Source organism: Myotis daubentonii, chromosome X (genome assembly GCF_963259705.1).
Source record: "Myotis daubentonii chromosome X, mMyoDau2.1, whole genome shotgun sequence".
In the NCBI taxonomy this organism is placed as follows: domain Eukaryota; kingdom Metazoa; phylum Chordata; class Mammalia; order Chiroptera; family Vespertilionidae; genus Myotis; species Myotis daubentonii.
In genome coordinates this window covers 128,523,114-128,538,430 of record NC_081861.1, presented here as the reverse complement: position 1 = coordinate 128,538,430, position 15,317 = coordinate 128,523,114, and the positions used below count along the sequence as shown (strand labels likewise).

The 15,317-nt window shown below is 39.4% G+C and overlaps 1 protein-coding gene and 1 pseudogene across 5 annotated transcripts in view; both read right to left on the bottom strand.

Annotated features, from left to right (window-relative positions):
• The window catches only part of BCLAF3 (BCLAF1 and THRAP3 family member 3), a 60,530-nt gene that overhangs the window by 44,594 nt on the left and 619 nt on the right, over positions 1-15,317 (bottom strand). For 4 of the 5 annotated variants that reach the window (XM_059678556.1, XM_059678558.1, XM_059678554.1 and 1 more), the window contains exons 2-3: positions 2,821-2,887; positions 726-800 (exon numbers count right to left, since the gene is read on the bottom strand). In XM_059678556.1, coding sequence (XP_059534539.1) covers positions 726-766 — 41 coding nt within the window. In that variant the 5' untranslated portion in view covers positions 767-800; positions 2,821-2,887. The remainder of the gene's footprint in view (positions 1-725; positions 801-2,820; positions 2,888-15,317) is intronic. The other variant, XM_059678555.1, reaches the window with a different exon arrangement.
• LOC132224030 (OTU domain-containing protein 3-like) lies at positions 9,530-10,524 on the bottom strand (annotated as a pseudogene).

The window sequence follows — 15,317 nt, the reverse complement described above, 5'->3', positions numbered from 1 at the left end:
AAAATCTCATCTCTTCTTTGAAGACTTTCTTAGTATCCCCCTTTCCCTTCCACCAAAGCAGAATTATCCCTTCCCTGTGGATCCAGAATACCCTGTCTCAGTCAGTAGCACCACACTTTTCCTGCAGTCTCATAGCTGGCTATGGCGTCAATCTTCCCACCCAGCCCATGTGCTTGCTGTGTGCTTGCTGAGGGGCTGTGGGGTGTTGTATTTGCCTTTGTAGTCCCAGATATTGCCTGTAGCAGGAATACACTAAATACTAGTTGAACTGTTGCAATCTTATTATATATACATTTGACAGTACCTACCAGGGAAGAGGAAAGTGAACTACTATTGAATTATTCAAAATTCTATTATTCTGCCATGAAGAAGAAAGCGGCAACTCCCAATTTTCTAACTCCCAATGTCTTCAAACATACTGATTATGAAAAAAATAAAATAAAATACACAACTGTAAAGTTCTAAACCACTCTCAAAGATGTTTCTCACTCTCCCTTACTGTGGTCATTGCATTTCTTTTTATTATGGATGAATTCTAGCTGCCAACCATAATTAAGGAAAGCTGTCAGCTCTGAGAAATACAATCTCTGTCACTGTAAAGCACCTACTGTGAATAACCAGGTCCCCAAGAACTTATTAACATAGGTTCTTAATCATACTGGTAAATCTGAAAGTCAAAGTGCATCTCAAATCCAAGCTTGCCCTGCGAAACTATAACTGCTCACCTATGTTTCCACGTGGGGGATCTAGAGCGTGACCGTCCCATCCTTTGACATGTGAGCCACTATCCCCTTTTTACACTGCAAAGAAACACAATATTAGCAAGTTTGTAGAAAGAGCCTGCAATCTGCTCTAAAAACAGTGAATGCTACCAGCAAAAAAAAAAAAAAAAGTACTTAAGCCCTCTCTGCCTCAGTTTTCTCATCTGTAAAATGAGGATGATAATAACAGGACCCACCTTATCAAAATGTTGTGAGGATAAAATGAATTAAATCAGGAGTGAGCAAATATTTTCAGCAAAGGGCCAGATAGTAACTATTTTAGGCTTTGCAGGCCATATACAGTCTCCATGCATCTTATTCTTCTATTTTAAATCCTTTAAAAGTATAAAAACTGCCCTAGCCAGTTTGGCTTAGTGGATAAAGCATTGGCCCTCGGACTGAAGGGTCCTGGGTTTGATTCCAGTCAAGGGCACATATCTCTGCTGCAGGCTCGATCCCCACCCCTAGTTGTGGGGAGAGGGGGGACGTGCAGGAGGCAAACAATTGATGTGTCTATCTCATATCAATGTTTCTCTTTCACTGTCTCTCCCCTCCCTTCCACTCTCTCTAAAATCAATGAAAAAATATGCTCGGGTGAGGATTTATATATATAAATATATTTATATATATAAATATATATTTATATATTTATATATTTATATATCTCATTCTTAACTCAAGCCCTCCGCCACCCCCCCCCCACACACAAAAAGGCCCCAAATACCAAATGTGTATAGTTTGATGATCCCTGAGTTGATTCATGAAAAGAGCTTAGAATAGTGCCTGGCACACAGCAACTGCCAAGTAAGTGTTCCAAAAAGAGGAAAAAATTACCCAGATTTCCTCTCTCTGGGCACAACCACTACTACCCTCCTGTCTTTCGCCAATACATAAAGACTTCATATAATCACAGTTAAAATATTTAAGAATAGTTGCTGGTATGTCCTGATTTTTAAATTGTCAAATAAGAATTACAATGTCCAATTATAATAATCAAGCCCTAGCTGGTTTTGCTCAGTGGATAGAGCATTGGACTGTGGACTGAAGGGTCCCAGGTTCGATTCCAGCCAAGGGCACATGCCTGGGTTGTGGGCTTGATCTCCAGTAGGGGGCGTGCAGGTGGCAGCCGATCAATGATTCTCTCTCATCACTGATGTTTCTATCTCTCTCCCCCTCTCCCTTCCTCTCTGAAATTAATAAAGAAATATATATATATTTTTAATTATAACAATTGCTACCTAACATCTACCAGATAAATATATCAAAACTTAATTAAGCATGATTAACATTTAGTTTGCTTCTGATTTTTTGCTAAAATATGTAAAATAAGTAAATCTTAAAAGACACAAACTTGATTTTTAAAAATATGCTTCAGTCTTGCTCTGGCCGGGTGGCTCAGCTGATTGGAGCATCGTCCCGTACACCAAAGGGTTATTGGTTCAATTCCTGGTCAGGGCACATACCTAGGTTGTGGGTTCAATCCTGGTGAAGGCACATATGAGAGGCAACATTTCTATGTTTCTCTCTTTCTATCTCCCTTCCTCTCTCTAAAAAAAAAAACCCAATAAGTTAACATGTCTTTGGGCAAGGGATATACATATTTACAAGAAACTGATAGCTTTAGGGACTGAATTTTTAAAATACGTGATTAGGGTATAATCTTCTATACTACCTATTATTTACATTTTAATATGCTCCTCAGTTCTGATACTATAATTAAGTAGTTCTCAACTTACTGTCCCCAAACCTCTGGTGGCTTTCAAAATTATTGCCATGGTCCATACATAATACATACATCCACCATGCACATATTATGAAATTTATGTTTCATATATTATAACCTCTATTTTACAAAATTCTGAAGAGACTGTGGTGACTGTAAAATATAAATGGCTTCTTGCCACTCTGTAGTTATTTCCACAGAGAGTACAATTATTATTATGTTGACATTGGTTTTAAAAAGGAGTCTTCACAATCAAACATTTGCAAACTATTGTTATAATGAAATTCAGAAAAGTAAAAGCATATAAGGTCAAAGGACTTGAATCAGATCACTCACCAGAAAAAGTACATTCAGTTCAGTTCATTCAGTTATTACACTGCTTCATTCCAAAACGAATTTGAGGCTAGAAAGAACAATTAGTCCAGATGCATTATGAAATTAAGATACTAAAGGGGAAAATGTTTACTTACTAACTCCTAATATCAAAATGCATTCATTCAACAAATGTTACTGAATACCTTTTATTTGCCAGGCACTGTTTTGGAGATACAGCAGTGAAGAGAAATAGGCAAAAATTTCTGCCATCCTGACCTTTACATTCTACCAAGGGAACTTATAATTTAACTAAAGAAGCTTTGGATATCAGTTCATACCTATACCTATTAAATTGAATAAAAATAATAAATGCAAAGGTTGTGGGGGGCACACCAAATAGCCTTGGCAATGATTTTAAAATGTATATTATTTTCTGGGAGGTAATATTATTTTCCATTTAATTATTTTGAAAAACAGGTTCGTTTAGATTAATTCACATACCATACAATTCACCCATTATAGATTTACAATTCAACGTTTTTTAGTATAGTCACAGGAAGGTACAACCATCACCACAGTCTAACTTTAGAACATTTTCATCTCTAAAAGAAACCTTTTAGCAAGCAGTCTCTCTCCATTCCCCCTCTACTTCGATAAGCCCCTGCCTGACAGCCACAAATCTACTTCCTGTTTCTCTGGATTTGCCTATCCTAGGCCTTTCATTTAAACAGACTCATACAATATGTGGTCTTTTGTAAGTGGCTTCTTTCCCTTAGCATAACATTTTCAAAAGTCATTCCTGTTTTACCATGTATAAGTACTTCATTTTTTATGGCCAAGTAATACTCCATTTTATGGGTATACCACATGTGTTTATTAATCCATATCTCAACAGACACTTGAGTTTCTATGTTTTGGTTATTGTGCATAATACTGCTATAAACATTTGTGTACAAGTTTTTGCGTGAACATGTTTTTATTTTTCTAATGCACACACACACACACACACACACACACACACACACACACACCTAGGAGTGAATTGATAGGTCATATAATTCTGTTTTACTTTTTGAGAGACTTACAAATTTTCCAAGCAGTTCCATCATTTTACATTCCTACCAGCAATGTATGAGAGTTCCAATAGTCCCACATGCCCACCAACATTTGTTGCTATCTGTGTGTGTGTGTGTAGACAGACAGACAGATAGATAGATAGATAGATAGATAGATAGATAGATAGATAGATTTCAGAGAGAAAGGGAGAGGGAGAGAAAGAAACATTAATGATGAGAGAGAATCATTGATCAGCTGCCTCCTGCACATCCCACACTGGGGATCGAGCCCACAACCCAGGCATATGCCCTGACAGGGAATCAAACCATGACCTCCTGATTCATAGGTCAATGCTCAACCATTGAGCCATGCTGGCTGGCCAATAGATATATGAAAAGATGCTCAAGCTCAGTAATCATCAGAGAAATGCAAATGACAACCACAATGAGATATCACCTCAGGCCTATCAGAATGGCTGTCATCAATAAATCAACAAAGTGTTGGTGAGATGTAAAGAAAAGGGAACCCTCATGTGCTGTTGGTGGGAATGTAAATCGACACAGCCATTACAGAGAACAGCAAGGAGTTTCCACACAAAAATTAAAATGGAATTGCCTTCCCATTCTTGCTTGGCCCCTTACCAATCTGGCTTTCCACTCCACCACTGCAGCAAACTTCTAATAAAGATCAGTAATGAAATCCATGCTGCTAAATCCAATGGTTATGGCTCCTCCTCCTCCTAGACACACCTTCCTCTCAGAAACATTTCCTCACTTGGATTCCAGAATATTACACTTTCCTGGTTTTCCTCCTATCTGTAAAGATTTCTTCTGTGCCCTTTGCTGGCTTCTCCTCATCTTCCCTGTCACCACTCTGACCCCTAAATAGGGAACCCAGTCTTCCTCTAAATACTGACCTCAGTATATGGACTTCTCATTGTCTACACTTTCTCCCCAGTCTACTCTCTCATGGCTTCAAAAATGCTGTCTATAAACCAACCCCCTATCCTCTGTGCTGCATTCTCACATGTCCAACAGCCTACTGGATACTGTAAACACGTCCAAGAACAAACTCCTAACCTCCCTCCAAAATCTGCTCTTCCTACAGTCTGTCTCACCTCAGTAGATGACAGCCATATCCTTAGGGTTTTCAACAAAGAGGAAACATAAATGTCCAATAAACATGGAAAAATATATATAATCCTACCTAATCAGGAAAATGAAATTAAAACAATAAATACCATTTCATACTTAAGAGGTTTGCAAAAATTTTAAAGTCTGATATCCCCATATGTTTACAAGAAAGTAGAAAAAGAGTTTCTGAACTGAGGGAAATTCTTCCCCCAAAAACCAGAGAGCAAAAGAAAGCTCTAAGTCTGTTAAAGCACTTCACCTTGAATCAGAATTTTTTTAAAACGTATTTTTATTGATTTCAGAGAGGAAGGGAGAGGGAGAGAAGGAGAGGGGAAAAAAAAACATCAATGATGAGAGAGAATCATTGATCAGCTGCCTCCTGCAGCTGGGGATTGAGTCCGCAATCTAGGCATGTGCCCTTGACCAGAATCAAACCTGGGACCCTTCAGTCCACAGACAGAAATTTTAAAACTAAAAACAGAAAATAGACCAAAATCAGTGAAATGACAGGGGGGAAAGTTAAATGAATTAGAGAAAAAAATGGGAGAAAAAGACTAAATTATACCAAAAATGAAAAATAAATAACAAGTTGCCGAAGAGAGAATAAACTCAAATAAAAATTTAATAAGGGACACTGAAGAAAGTCAGGAAAACAACCAAGAAAATGAAAATGACTTTGCAGGGAAAGACAGAGAGTAAGTAGTGGAAACAGAAGACAGGTAAAGAAGGAATAATATGTGTATTATTATAGTCCCTAAGAAAATCCAACAATAAAACTGAACCAATATTTAAAACTATAATCCAAGGAAACTTTCCAGAAATAAATTAAAAAAGGACCTGAATTGCCCTGGCTGGGTGGCTCTGCTGCTTGGAGCTTCCTCCCGCACACCAAAAGGTTGTGGGTCCAATTACCAGTCAGGGCACATTCCTAGGTTTCAGATTCTATCCTGGTCAGAGCGCTTATGGGAGGCAACTGATCATTGTTTCCCTCTCACATCGATGTTCCTCTCTCTCTCCCTTCCTGTCTCTCTAAAAAAAATCAATAAAACATATCTTCAGGAGAGGATTAAAAAAAAAAGACCTGGGCTCACCAGATACTTAGAGAATTAGAGAAAATTAGAGAATACAATAAACTCTGAAACATAGCCTAGTAAAAAGTATTTGATTTCAAATATAAAGTTAAAATTCCCCCACCTCTAAGTTAAAAGAATAAATAACCTATAAATTAAAAAAATTACACTAGCCTCCGATATTCAAAACCAATATACAGCCCGGCTGGCATGGCTCAGTGGTTGAGCATTGACCCATGAACCAGGAGGTTACAGTTCAATTCCCAGTCAGGGCACATGCTCGAGTTATGGGCTCGATTTCCAGTGTGGGGCGTGCAGGAGGCAGCCGATCAATGATTCTCTCTCATCATTGATGTTTCTCTCTCTCTCCCTCTCTCCCTTCCTCTCTGAAATCAATAAAAATATATTCTAAAAAAAAACACGAATATATAAAGCAAGACAACAAAGGATCAACATTTAAAAATTTTTAAATAAAATAAAATCAATGAAAGTAGATGTGAATCAAGGATCACAAAACAAAATTCAAGGAGCTGTACAAAAGATATACCTAAAACAAAGTGATTCTGAATGGTTAAAAATAAAAGGATGGCCAAACTATACCAGGCAGATGTTTCCAGAAAGAGCAGGGGGTGGCAATCCTGGAATAAGGTAAGGTAGAATTCAAGTCCCAAAGCATGCAAATAAAGAAAGACACTTTTTAATGCTTAAAGCCACAATTCATGATGAAGATAGAATAAATTAAAATATACATATTCACATGAATGTGGCATAGCAACTACCTTTATGAAACAAAAACTGTAAGAGATGCAAGGACATATAGCTAAAAACACACTAATAATAGGTGACTTTAATATAGCATTCTCAGTAGTATATTAGGTGAACCAAAAATAAGGAGATAGAAGATCAAAACAGCATAACTAATAAAGTAAATGTTAAGGATATTTATCAAATTTGCCACTCTCGTATTAGAGAATACACATTCTTCTAAAGTGCCCACACTACATTCACCAAAAATCATCATATATTAGGTCACAAAGAAAACATCAGTAACTTCCATAAAATAGAAATATTACAAGCAATACTCTAATCATAATGCAATATTAGAATTTACTGTAACAAAAACAAACCAAAAAAAAAATCCGTAAGAACCCTTCCACCTAGAAATTTTAAAACCTATTAAATCATCTCTGGTATTCTATAACTAAAATTACAGGTTTTTAAAGAAATAATGAGAATAAAAGTACTACATATCAAGAGTCCATGATATATGCATTTAAAGCAGCGATCAAATGAAAAATTCATTGCACGAAATATATTTATCAATACAAATGAAAGAATAACCTATAAATTCATTTCCATGGTAAAAATAACCTAAAAAAATAACAAGATAAACCAAAAGAAAGCACAAGAAAGAAAATAATAAAGATAAAAATAGAGGAATAGAAAACTAGATCTAAGTAATAACTCAAAATTCTGTAGTTTTTGAAAATATTAAAATAAAGCACTAAATAACTTGACTAAGAAAAAGGGGAGAGCTCTGACTGGTGTAGCTTAGTTGGCTGAATGTGGTCCCATGCACCGAAAGGTCATAGGTCACATACTGGGATTTCAGGCTTGATCCCCAGTAGGGGGCATGCAGAAAGCAGCAGATCCATGTTTCTTTCTCAATGTTTCTCTCTCTCCCTCTCCCTTCCTCTCACTCTAAAATCAATAAAAACATATTTTTAAAACAAAACAGGGAGAAAGCACAAATGTACAAAATAAGAAATGGCAATGGGGAAATAAACATTGAAATAGAAGAAAAAATTAAAATCACAAGAGATTATTTTGTAGCCCTCTAATAAATTTGAAAATCCAGATGAAATGGATAATTTGCTGGAAAATACAAATTATTAAAATTGACGCCATTACAGTTAGAAAGCTTAAATAGAGCAATTTCCATAGAATAGAGAAAATTATTAAGGAGATAATAATTTACTCCATGACAAAGCACAGGACCCAGAGTGTTTCACAGAGGAATTCAACTACACCTTAAATACCAGATAGCCTCAATGCTCTAGAAATTATTCAGAGCCAGTGTAACACACACACACAGAATATCAAGCCTACAGAAACACCAACCTTTCCAAGAAGATGAACTGGCCAAAGAGACTAAAAGGTACATCCTCTAAGGAAAGAACAAACCCTGGACCATAGAATCTCGAAACTAAAGAAGAATGGGGGCTCTCCCTCTGGGGAGCACGCCCATGCCTTCTCCGCACCCGCCCCCTCCCCCAGGCACATTATTATTAGCTTCCTCTCTCCCAAGCTCCAAGGGCCCTTCCTTTACCTCTGTAACTTGCTTCCTAAGCCCATTTCTTTAATAATCTTATTTAACATTACTTATTTTTTTAAATATATTTTATTGATTTTTTACAGAGAGGAAGGGAGAGGGATAGAGAGAGTTAGAAACATCGATCAGCTGCCTCCTGCACACTCCCGACTGGGTATGTGCCCGCAACCAAGGTACATGCCCTTGACCGGAATCGAACCTGGGACCCTTCAGTCTGCAGGCCGATGCTCTAGCCACTGAGCCAAACTGGTTAGGGCTAGGAATTACTTTTTTTTTTTTAACAGGCCAAGTTACCTTTTATTTTTCTGAAGGCAGCTAAGACTAGAAAAGTGGGGAAGGAAACAGTTATTTACAATGTGAAGGTGAAAAACCTTAGATATTCTTCCAGCATTCTCTCCTACAAGTCAAATAACTCTTTAGACTCTTCCCAGGCAAACACTCAAGGGCCCCTCAATTTCTCCCTTTACAACTCTCCATACTGTCAGAATCCCAGAACTGTATTATCTTCCCATCTTCCAAAAACAAGTACCAAAAGCTCAACAACACTATCGATTTTGCAGCAAAGCCCAGGCTTAATTAACAGTCAGGAGCATGTATCGTATGGCTTGCGTCCCGTCTGAAATGACATCAGGTCGGGAAGGAGGGAGGCAGTTTACTCCCCCCGGACTGCAGGCCACACCCTCCCTCACATCACTTTGGGAGAACACTTCCTGAAGTATTTTCTGATTAACTTGGATTAAAAGAAAAATAAACCTAAACACGTTCCTGAGTGGCAGATCATTTGCAAACTATCCTGTATATTAACATATCTGTTTGAAAATGAAAGAGAATCAAAGGAAACTTGTCATTCTGCATTTCTAACAATTAATCTAAACCACTTCATGAACAATTTCAGTAAAACTCACCCCAAAGGTTAAGGGAAGATCCCAGGGTCACAGAACTCTTTTGTTTTCAGAACAAATCAAACCATACCTAAAAGGTTTTCCCTGATCTACTCTCCACCCTAAAACTCAACCTTTTAATCACAGAACATGAGTGGCTTCACTGAACTTTCATAAAATAAAACACATCACTAACAAAAACGTTGACAGAAAAAGAGGCGGCCAGAGGACACTAACTCTGAGGGTGCGCTCCTGTGGGTGGTCCTAAGGCCTGCCTCCTGGGAAGCCAGGGCGCAGCATACCACTTCCACTCGCTTCTTACGACTCCCGCAGGCAGTGGTGTCAGATGTTGAGAGCAGCGAAGGTCTTCACCAAGGTGACCTGCTCGCTGGCCTCCGCTTCGCTGCTCCTGCTCTCCGGGGCTTTCAGCCGGTGCCGCTCCTCCTGCCGCTTCTTCTCTAGGTGCTGCTGCTCTCGGCGCTGCTTGTTTGTGACTATTTCTTTTCCCCTGGTTCATCTGAAGCATGGCAATTATTGCAGATTCAATATTATAATTTTCAGCTTCCAGGTTCTGGACTATCAAATTAAAATCTGAACAGCCAGTCGCATTGCAAACTTTCTGAACTGCATATTCCACCTCATCTCGCAGGTCATCTTCAAAGTCGACTCCCTTTGTCTTGACCTTTTCTCTTTTATTTGATTCATCTTGATGAAGCATCTGAAAATCAGTCTGGAGATGAGCAGGAGCTTCCGAGTTGTCATTGATCCTCCGAACGATGTCATAGTGTTCGCCGTATCGATATGCGATGTGTAACTCCCGCACGCTGCTTTTATCTGTACCGCGAATCATGCTTCTCAAAGAGAATGTCATCTACAAAGGGTTCAAAATCTTCCCGCTGCTTGATCATGTAGTATACGGTCTCTTGTCGGTGCTGGAGATGATATCGTGAGTGTCCCTCCAACTGATCACCAAGAGCTCTGAACAGGCAATTACTCCCGCAGCTTCAGCCCCAGGGCCTGCAGCTGGTTGGCGAAGCTCACGAACTCCTCCTCGCAGCCGCCGCCGGACTCCGCCGGTTCCGCCGCTCCTTGGCCAGGGCCCGGCGCGCCGCCCGCTTGTCCCGCTTGCGCTCGGCCTCGGCTTTCCGGCTGCCGCTGCCTGGCCGGCTCTTGGCCGCCTGCTTTCGGGACATGGCCTCGGCCCCGCGGCCCGCAGCGGCGGGAGGAACAGCCGCAGGACCGCGGGGCGGCAGCTCCAGGAATTACTTTTCTACCACTATGATTTACCAAATAAATGTTCTCTTACAAAAAAAAAGGATGTTTCAAGAAAGGAGACTTTCATGGCAAAAGCTGCACAGATATCTAATAAAATAAAAAGTGTGACCACAGGGCTTCAGTGGAAGGTAAAGAGACTGAGAAAGCCCACTATTAACTCCTAAGGGGAGGAGAGACACTGAGTTGCAGCTGGCTGGTAGGGGTCCAGGGAAGAGTTTTTGAAATGGCAGCATCTTGAATAGGTTTATTGGTGATAAGGAGGGACTATGTGCCTGGCACTGAGGATATATTATAGAATGACAGTCACAGTAGAGATGCATGTAGGTCCAACTAGTTTAATGTTTCCTTGATCCCTTAGTAGCAACTCTAATATAATCAATATCTCCCAATATTCCACATTTACATATTAACTTCTCCAATGGTCCAAATTTAATTTTTATCAGCAGTCACATTTTATGTTAATTTAGTAAACATTACTACCAGTGACTGCTAGGGGCCAGGCATACAAAGTTGGAAGAGACCTAGTTTATTTCCTGAAGATGCTAAGTCTTCAGTGGATAACAAAGATCACATGAATACCAGTGCTTTCTGGTTCACTGGGTGTGTTGCAACTACTATTTCATTTAATCCCCACATGCCTTTGAGGAAACTGGGATTACCTCCATTTCATAGGTGAAGAAACCGAACCTCAAAAAGTAACCAATCTGCTCCAATAACACTAAATTCCAGGTTCTCAGACTCCAATACTAACAATTCCCCACCTTGCAACTCCTATCTTCAGAAAAATGACCCTAAAGGTACTGCCTGGTCATTTCATAGATGCTCAGTTCGCCAAATTGGACTTCTGCACACTCCATAACAGTTGACATTCTGCATCACATCTAAAATTGCTGCCTAAAGTGTTGGTGAGGATGTGGAAAAAAGAGAACCCTAACACACTGCTGGTGGGAATGCAGACTGGTGGGCCACTGTGGAAAACAGTATGGAGTTTCCCCCCAAAATTAAAAATGAAACTGCCATTTTACCCAGTGATCCCACTTCTAGGAATAAGTCCTAAGAATCATGAAACACCAATCAGAAAGAATATATATGCACTCCTGTTTATAGCAGCACAATTTACAATAGCTGAGATTTGGAAACTGCCCAAGTGCCCATCAGCAGATGAGTGGATAAAAAAGCTGTGGTACATCTACACAATGGAATAATATGATGCTGTAAAAAAGAAAGAACTCTTACCATTTGCAATAGCATGGATGGACCTGCAGAGTATTATGCTCAGTGAAATAAGCCAGTCAATGAAGGAAAAATACCACATGATCTCACTCATTTATGGATAATAAAGACCATTATAAACTTATGAACAAAAATAGATACAGAGGCAGAGCTGCCTCGAACAGACTGTCAAACTACAGCGGGAAGGCCGGGGAGGGTTGGGGGGGAGGAGACGGGGGGCAGTAAGACTTGTATGCATGCATATAAGCATAACCGAAGGACTTGTATGCATGCATATAAGCATAACCAATGGACATAAGACACTGGGGGGTAGGGGAGGCCAGGGGATTGTTAAGGGCGGGGAAAAAAGGAGAGATATGTAATACTCTTTATAATACTTTGAGCAATAAAACAATTTTTTTAAAAAAGAAATAAGCCAGTCAGAGGAAGATAAGTATCACACGATCTCACTCATATGTGGAATCTAATGAACAAAATAAACTGACGAATAAAACAGAACCAGAGATATAGAAGAATGGAACAGACTTATGAATTTCAGGGGAAGGTGGGGATGGGAGGTGGGAGAGGAGTGATTAACCAGAGAACTTGTATAAATATATGCATAACCCATGGACACAGACAATAGAGTGGTGAAGGCCTGGGGGAGGGGGGGGTTCGGAGTAGAGGGGGTCAATGGGAAAAAAACACAAACAAAGCAGACATCCATAATACTTTCAACAATAAAGGTTAATTTTTTAAATTGCTGTCTAAATTTGGAAAGCAGCTTTTATACCCTCTAACTTCCTGGACATTCTATAGCCTGTAGAGCATAAAGACTATGTTTTATCTATCTTGATCCCCAGGATTGTGTTTTATTTAGCTTTATATCTGTCCTCCTCAACTTTATATATGATGCCTTCAAATATTCTCTCCTTCAACATTGTGTAGATTCATTCATTCACCTGGTTTTATAATTCTCATATAGTTTTTAATATAATCTTGGGCAGCAGTAATAAAACATCAAACTTAAGGAGTGAGAGTGTGGGGATAAAAGACTTCACAAAATAGCTTTTTGAATTCAGATATTTTCTTTTAAAAAAATCAAGATGCTTTTGTGCCCTGAAATTTTTACAAGATGACAATAATTAGAAACAAGACAAAGTATGTTTAAATGTACTTTCCCATAAATGTCTCATTTGACCATTAAAACCAACCTGCAGCCCTAACCAGTTTGGCTCAGTGGATAGAGCGTCGGCCTGCGGACTCAAGGGTCCCAGATTCGATTCTGGTCAAGGGCATGTACCTTGGTTGCGGGCACATACCCAGTGGGGAGTGTGCAGGAGGTAGCTGACCGATGTTTCTCTCTCATCGATGTTTCTAACTCTCTATCCCTCTCCCTTCCTCTCTGTAAAAAAATCAATAAAATATATTTTAAAAAAATACCAACCTGCAAGAAAGGTAAGGCAACATCAGCAGATGAGTGGATTAGAAAACTGTGGTACATCTACACAATGGAATATTATACTGCTGTAAAAATGAAGGAACTACCATTTGCAACAGCATGGATGGACCTGGAGAGCATTATGCTAAGTGAAATAAGTCAGTCAGAGAAAGATAAATATCACATGATCTCACCCATTTGTGGAATATAATGAACAACGTAAACTGATGAACAAAAACAGATCCAGAGGCAGAGAAGCATCGATCAGATGCTCAAACCTCAGAGGGAAGGTAGGGGAGGGAGGGGAGAAGGAGAAGAGGTCAAACAAAAAACTTGTATGCATGCATATAAACCTAACCAATGGACACAGACAACAGGGGGGTGAGGGCATGAATGGGAGTAGGGTGGGGGGCAATGGAAGAATAAGGACACATATGTAATACCTTAATCAATAAAATAAAAAAATAATAAACAAATAAAAAACCTCCCAAAAACGATTTTAATACAAAAAAAAGAAAGGAAGCTAAGGCAAATGCTCTAATTTCTAATTCAGAGTTGAGGAAATAGTCCCTTATAAAAGATAAGTGGTTTGTTCAAGGCAATCAGATAACACTAGAATATAAGGAAATCCTAATTTCAAATCTCCTACTCACTCTATAATGCCTTTGCCTCACCTAGAAAACCTTTCTTTACTAAATGGGTAAAGGTGGAATAAAAGATGTGAAACTGAAATGCTATCAACAAATAAGAAAACAAGGGATATGCCCTGGCCAGTGTCTCAATGGTTAGAGTAGGGTTGCTTGTTCAATTCCTGGTCAAGGGTTCCATCCCTGTCTCGGTGGAGGCATGTGCGGGAGGCAAGAGATTGATGTGAGAGAAACACATGGATCTCTCTCTCTCTCTCTCTCTCTCTCTCTCGCTCTCGCTCTCTCTCTCCCTCCCTCCCTTCTTGCTTTCCTCCCTCCCTCCTGTCCAAGCTCTCTAAAAATCAATGGAAAAAATATCCTTGCGGAAGGATTAACACAACAAAACAAAAGGATTGCTAGAGAAGGATATCAGTGAGTGGTTGGAAAAAACAGAAATGGCGAAAGTATTCCTACAGATCTTCCTTTCAATGTTGCCTTTTGCTAGGGTACAGAAAAAGTTACTCAAAGATTGTTGGAGAGAGTGCAAACTAGAACATTCTTTTCAGAGCGAAATTGAGCAATTCACATTTTTTAAAAAAAACCACAATTCTATCATCTAGGAACTTACACTAAGAAAGTAAACTTGGTTATGCAGATTTTGCATTTAATCCAACAATGTATTTAAGTAGTGAAAAATTAGGAATAACCAACTAAATAAATTACTACCAGCATATAAGGGCATGCTAGGTAGTCAGAGGGAAAAAAAAGGTTACCAAAGAGTATTCACTTTAGAACAACTCATGCATTCACCTCTGCACAGAAAAAGAATGGAGGTGCATACCCAGCAAAACATGCACAGTGCTGATCCAAATATTTTACAATGCCTCTAATAAGACGCTCTAAAGGCTTCATAGGGTGGGGGTTGGAACAGAGGGGCTTTCAAAAGAACATTTTAGAAGCCATTTTAAAACCAACGTTCCAAAGTGTTATACCATCGCCATTAAAACAGCACTGTATTATATAATATTGTACACAGGAACTTATATTAACCAATGCCGTGTCAATTTTAAAAATACCGTTGAAATATAAAGCACTCATGAATCCACACCAAACCTTGTTTCAAATTCGTCTTTTATTCGTACCAGTTCACATTCCGAAAACCTACGAAGATTGCCTGGCCAGACGTTCCCTGTTTCTATCGGTAGTTTCTACTTTGTTCCAGAAAGAAAAGCATCACCTAAGGGACAACTTGAGAAGCACTTCGGCAGTTTAATATTTTGGAGAATATGTTTGTCTCCCATTTCTTTCCCTCCCTTTGCCCCTCCGCCCCACCCCCACCCCCCGGGGACAATCCTGAACACGAGGGGCCCAGTTCCCTAATACACTCTAGAGAAACGCCGCTAAGCCAATCTTCAGGACACGTTTCTGAAAAGACACGTGTTACTCACCCATCCAGGGGCAGAGCAGCCTTCACTACTCAAGCCGGAGGAAG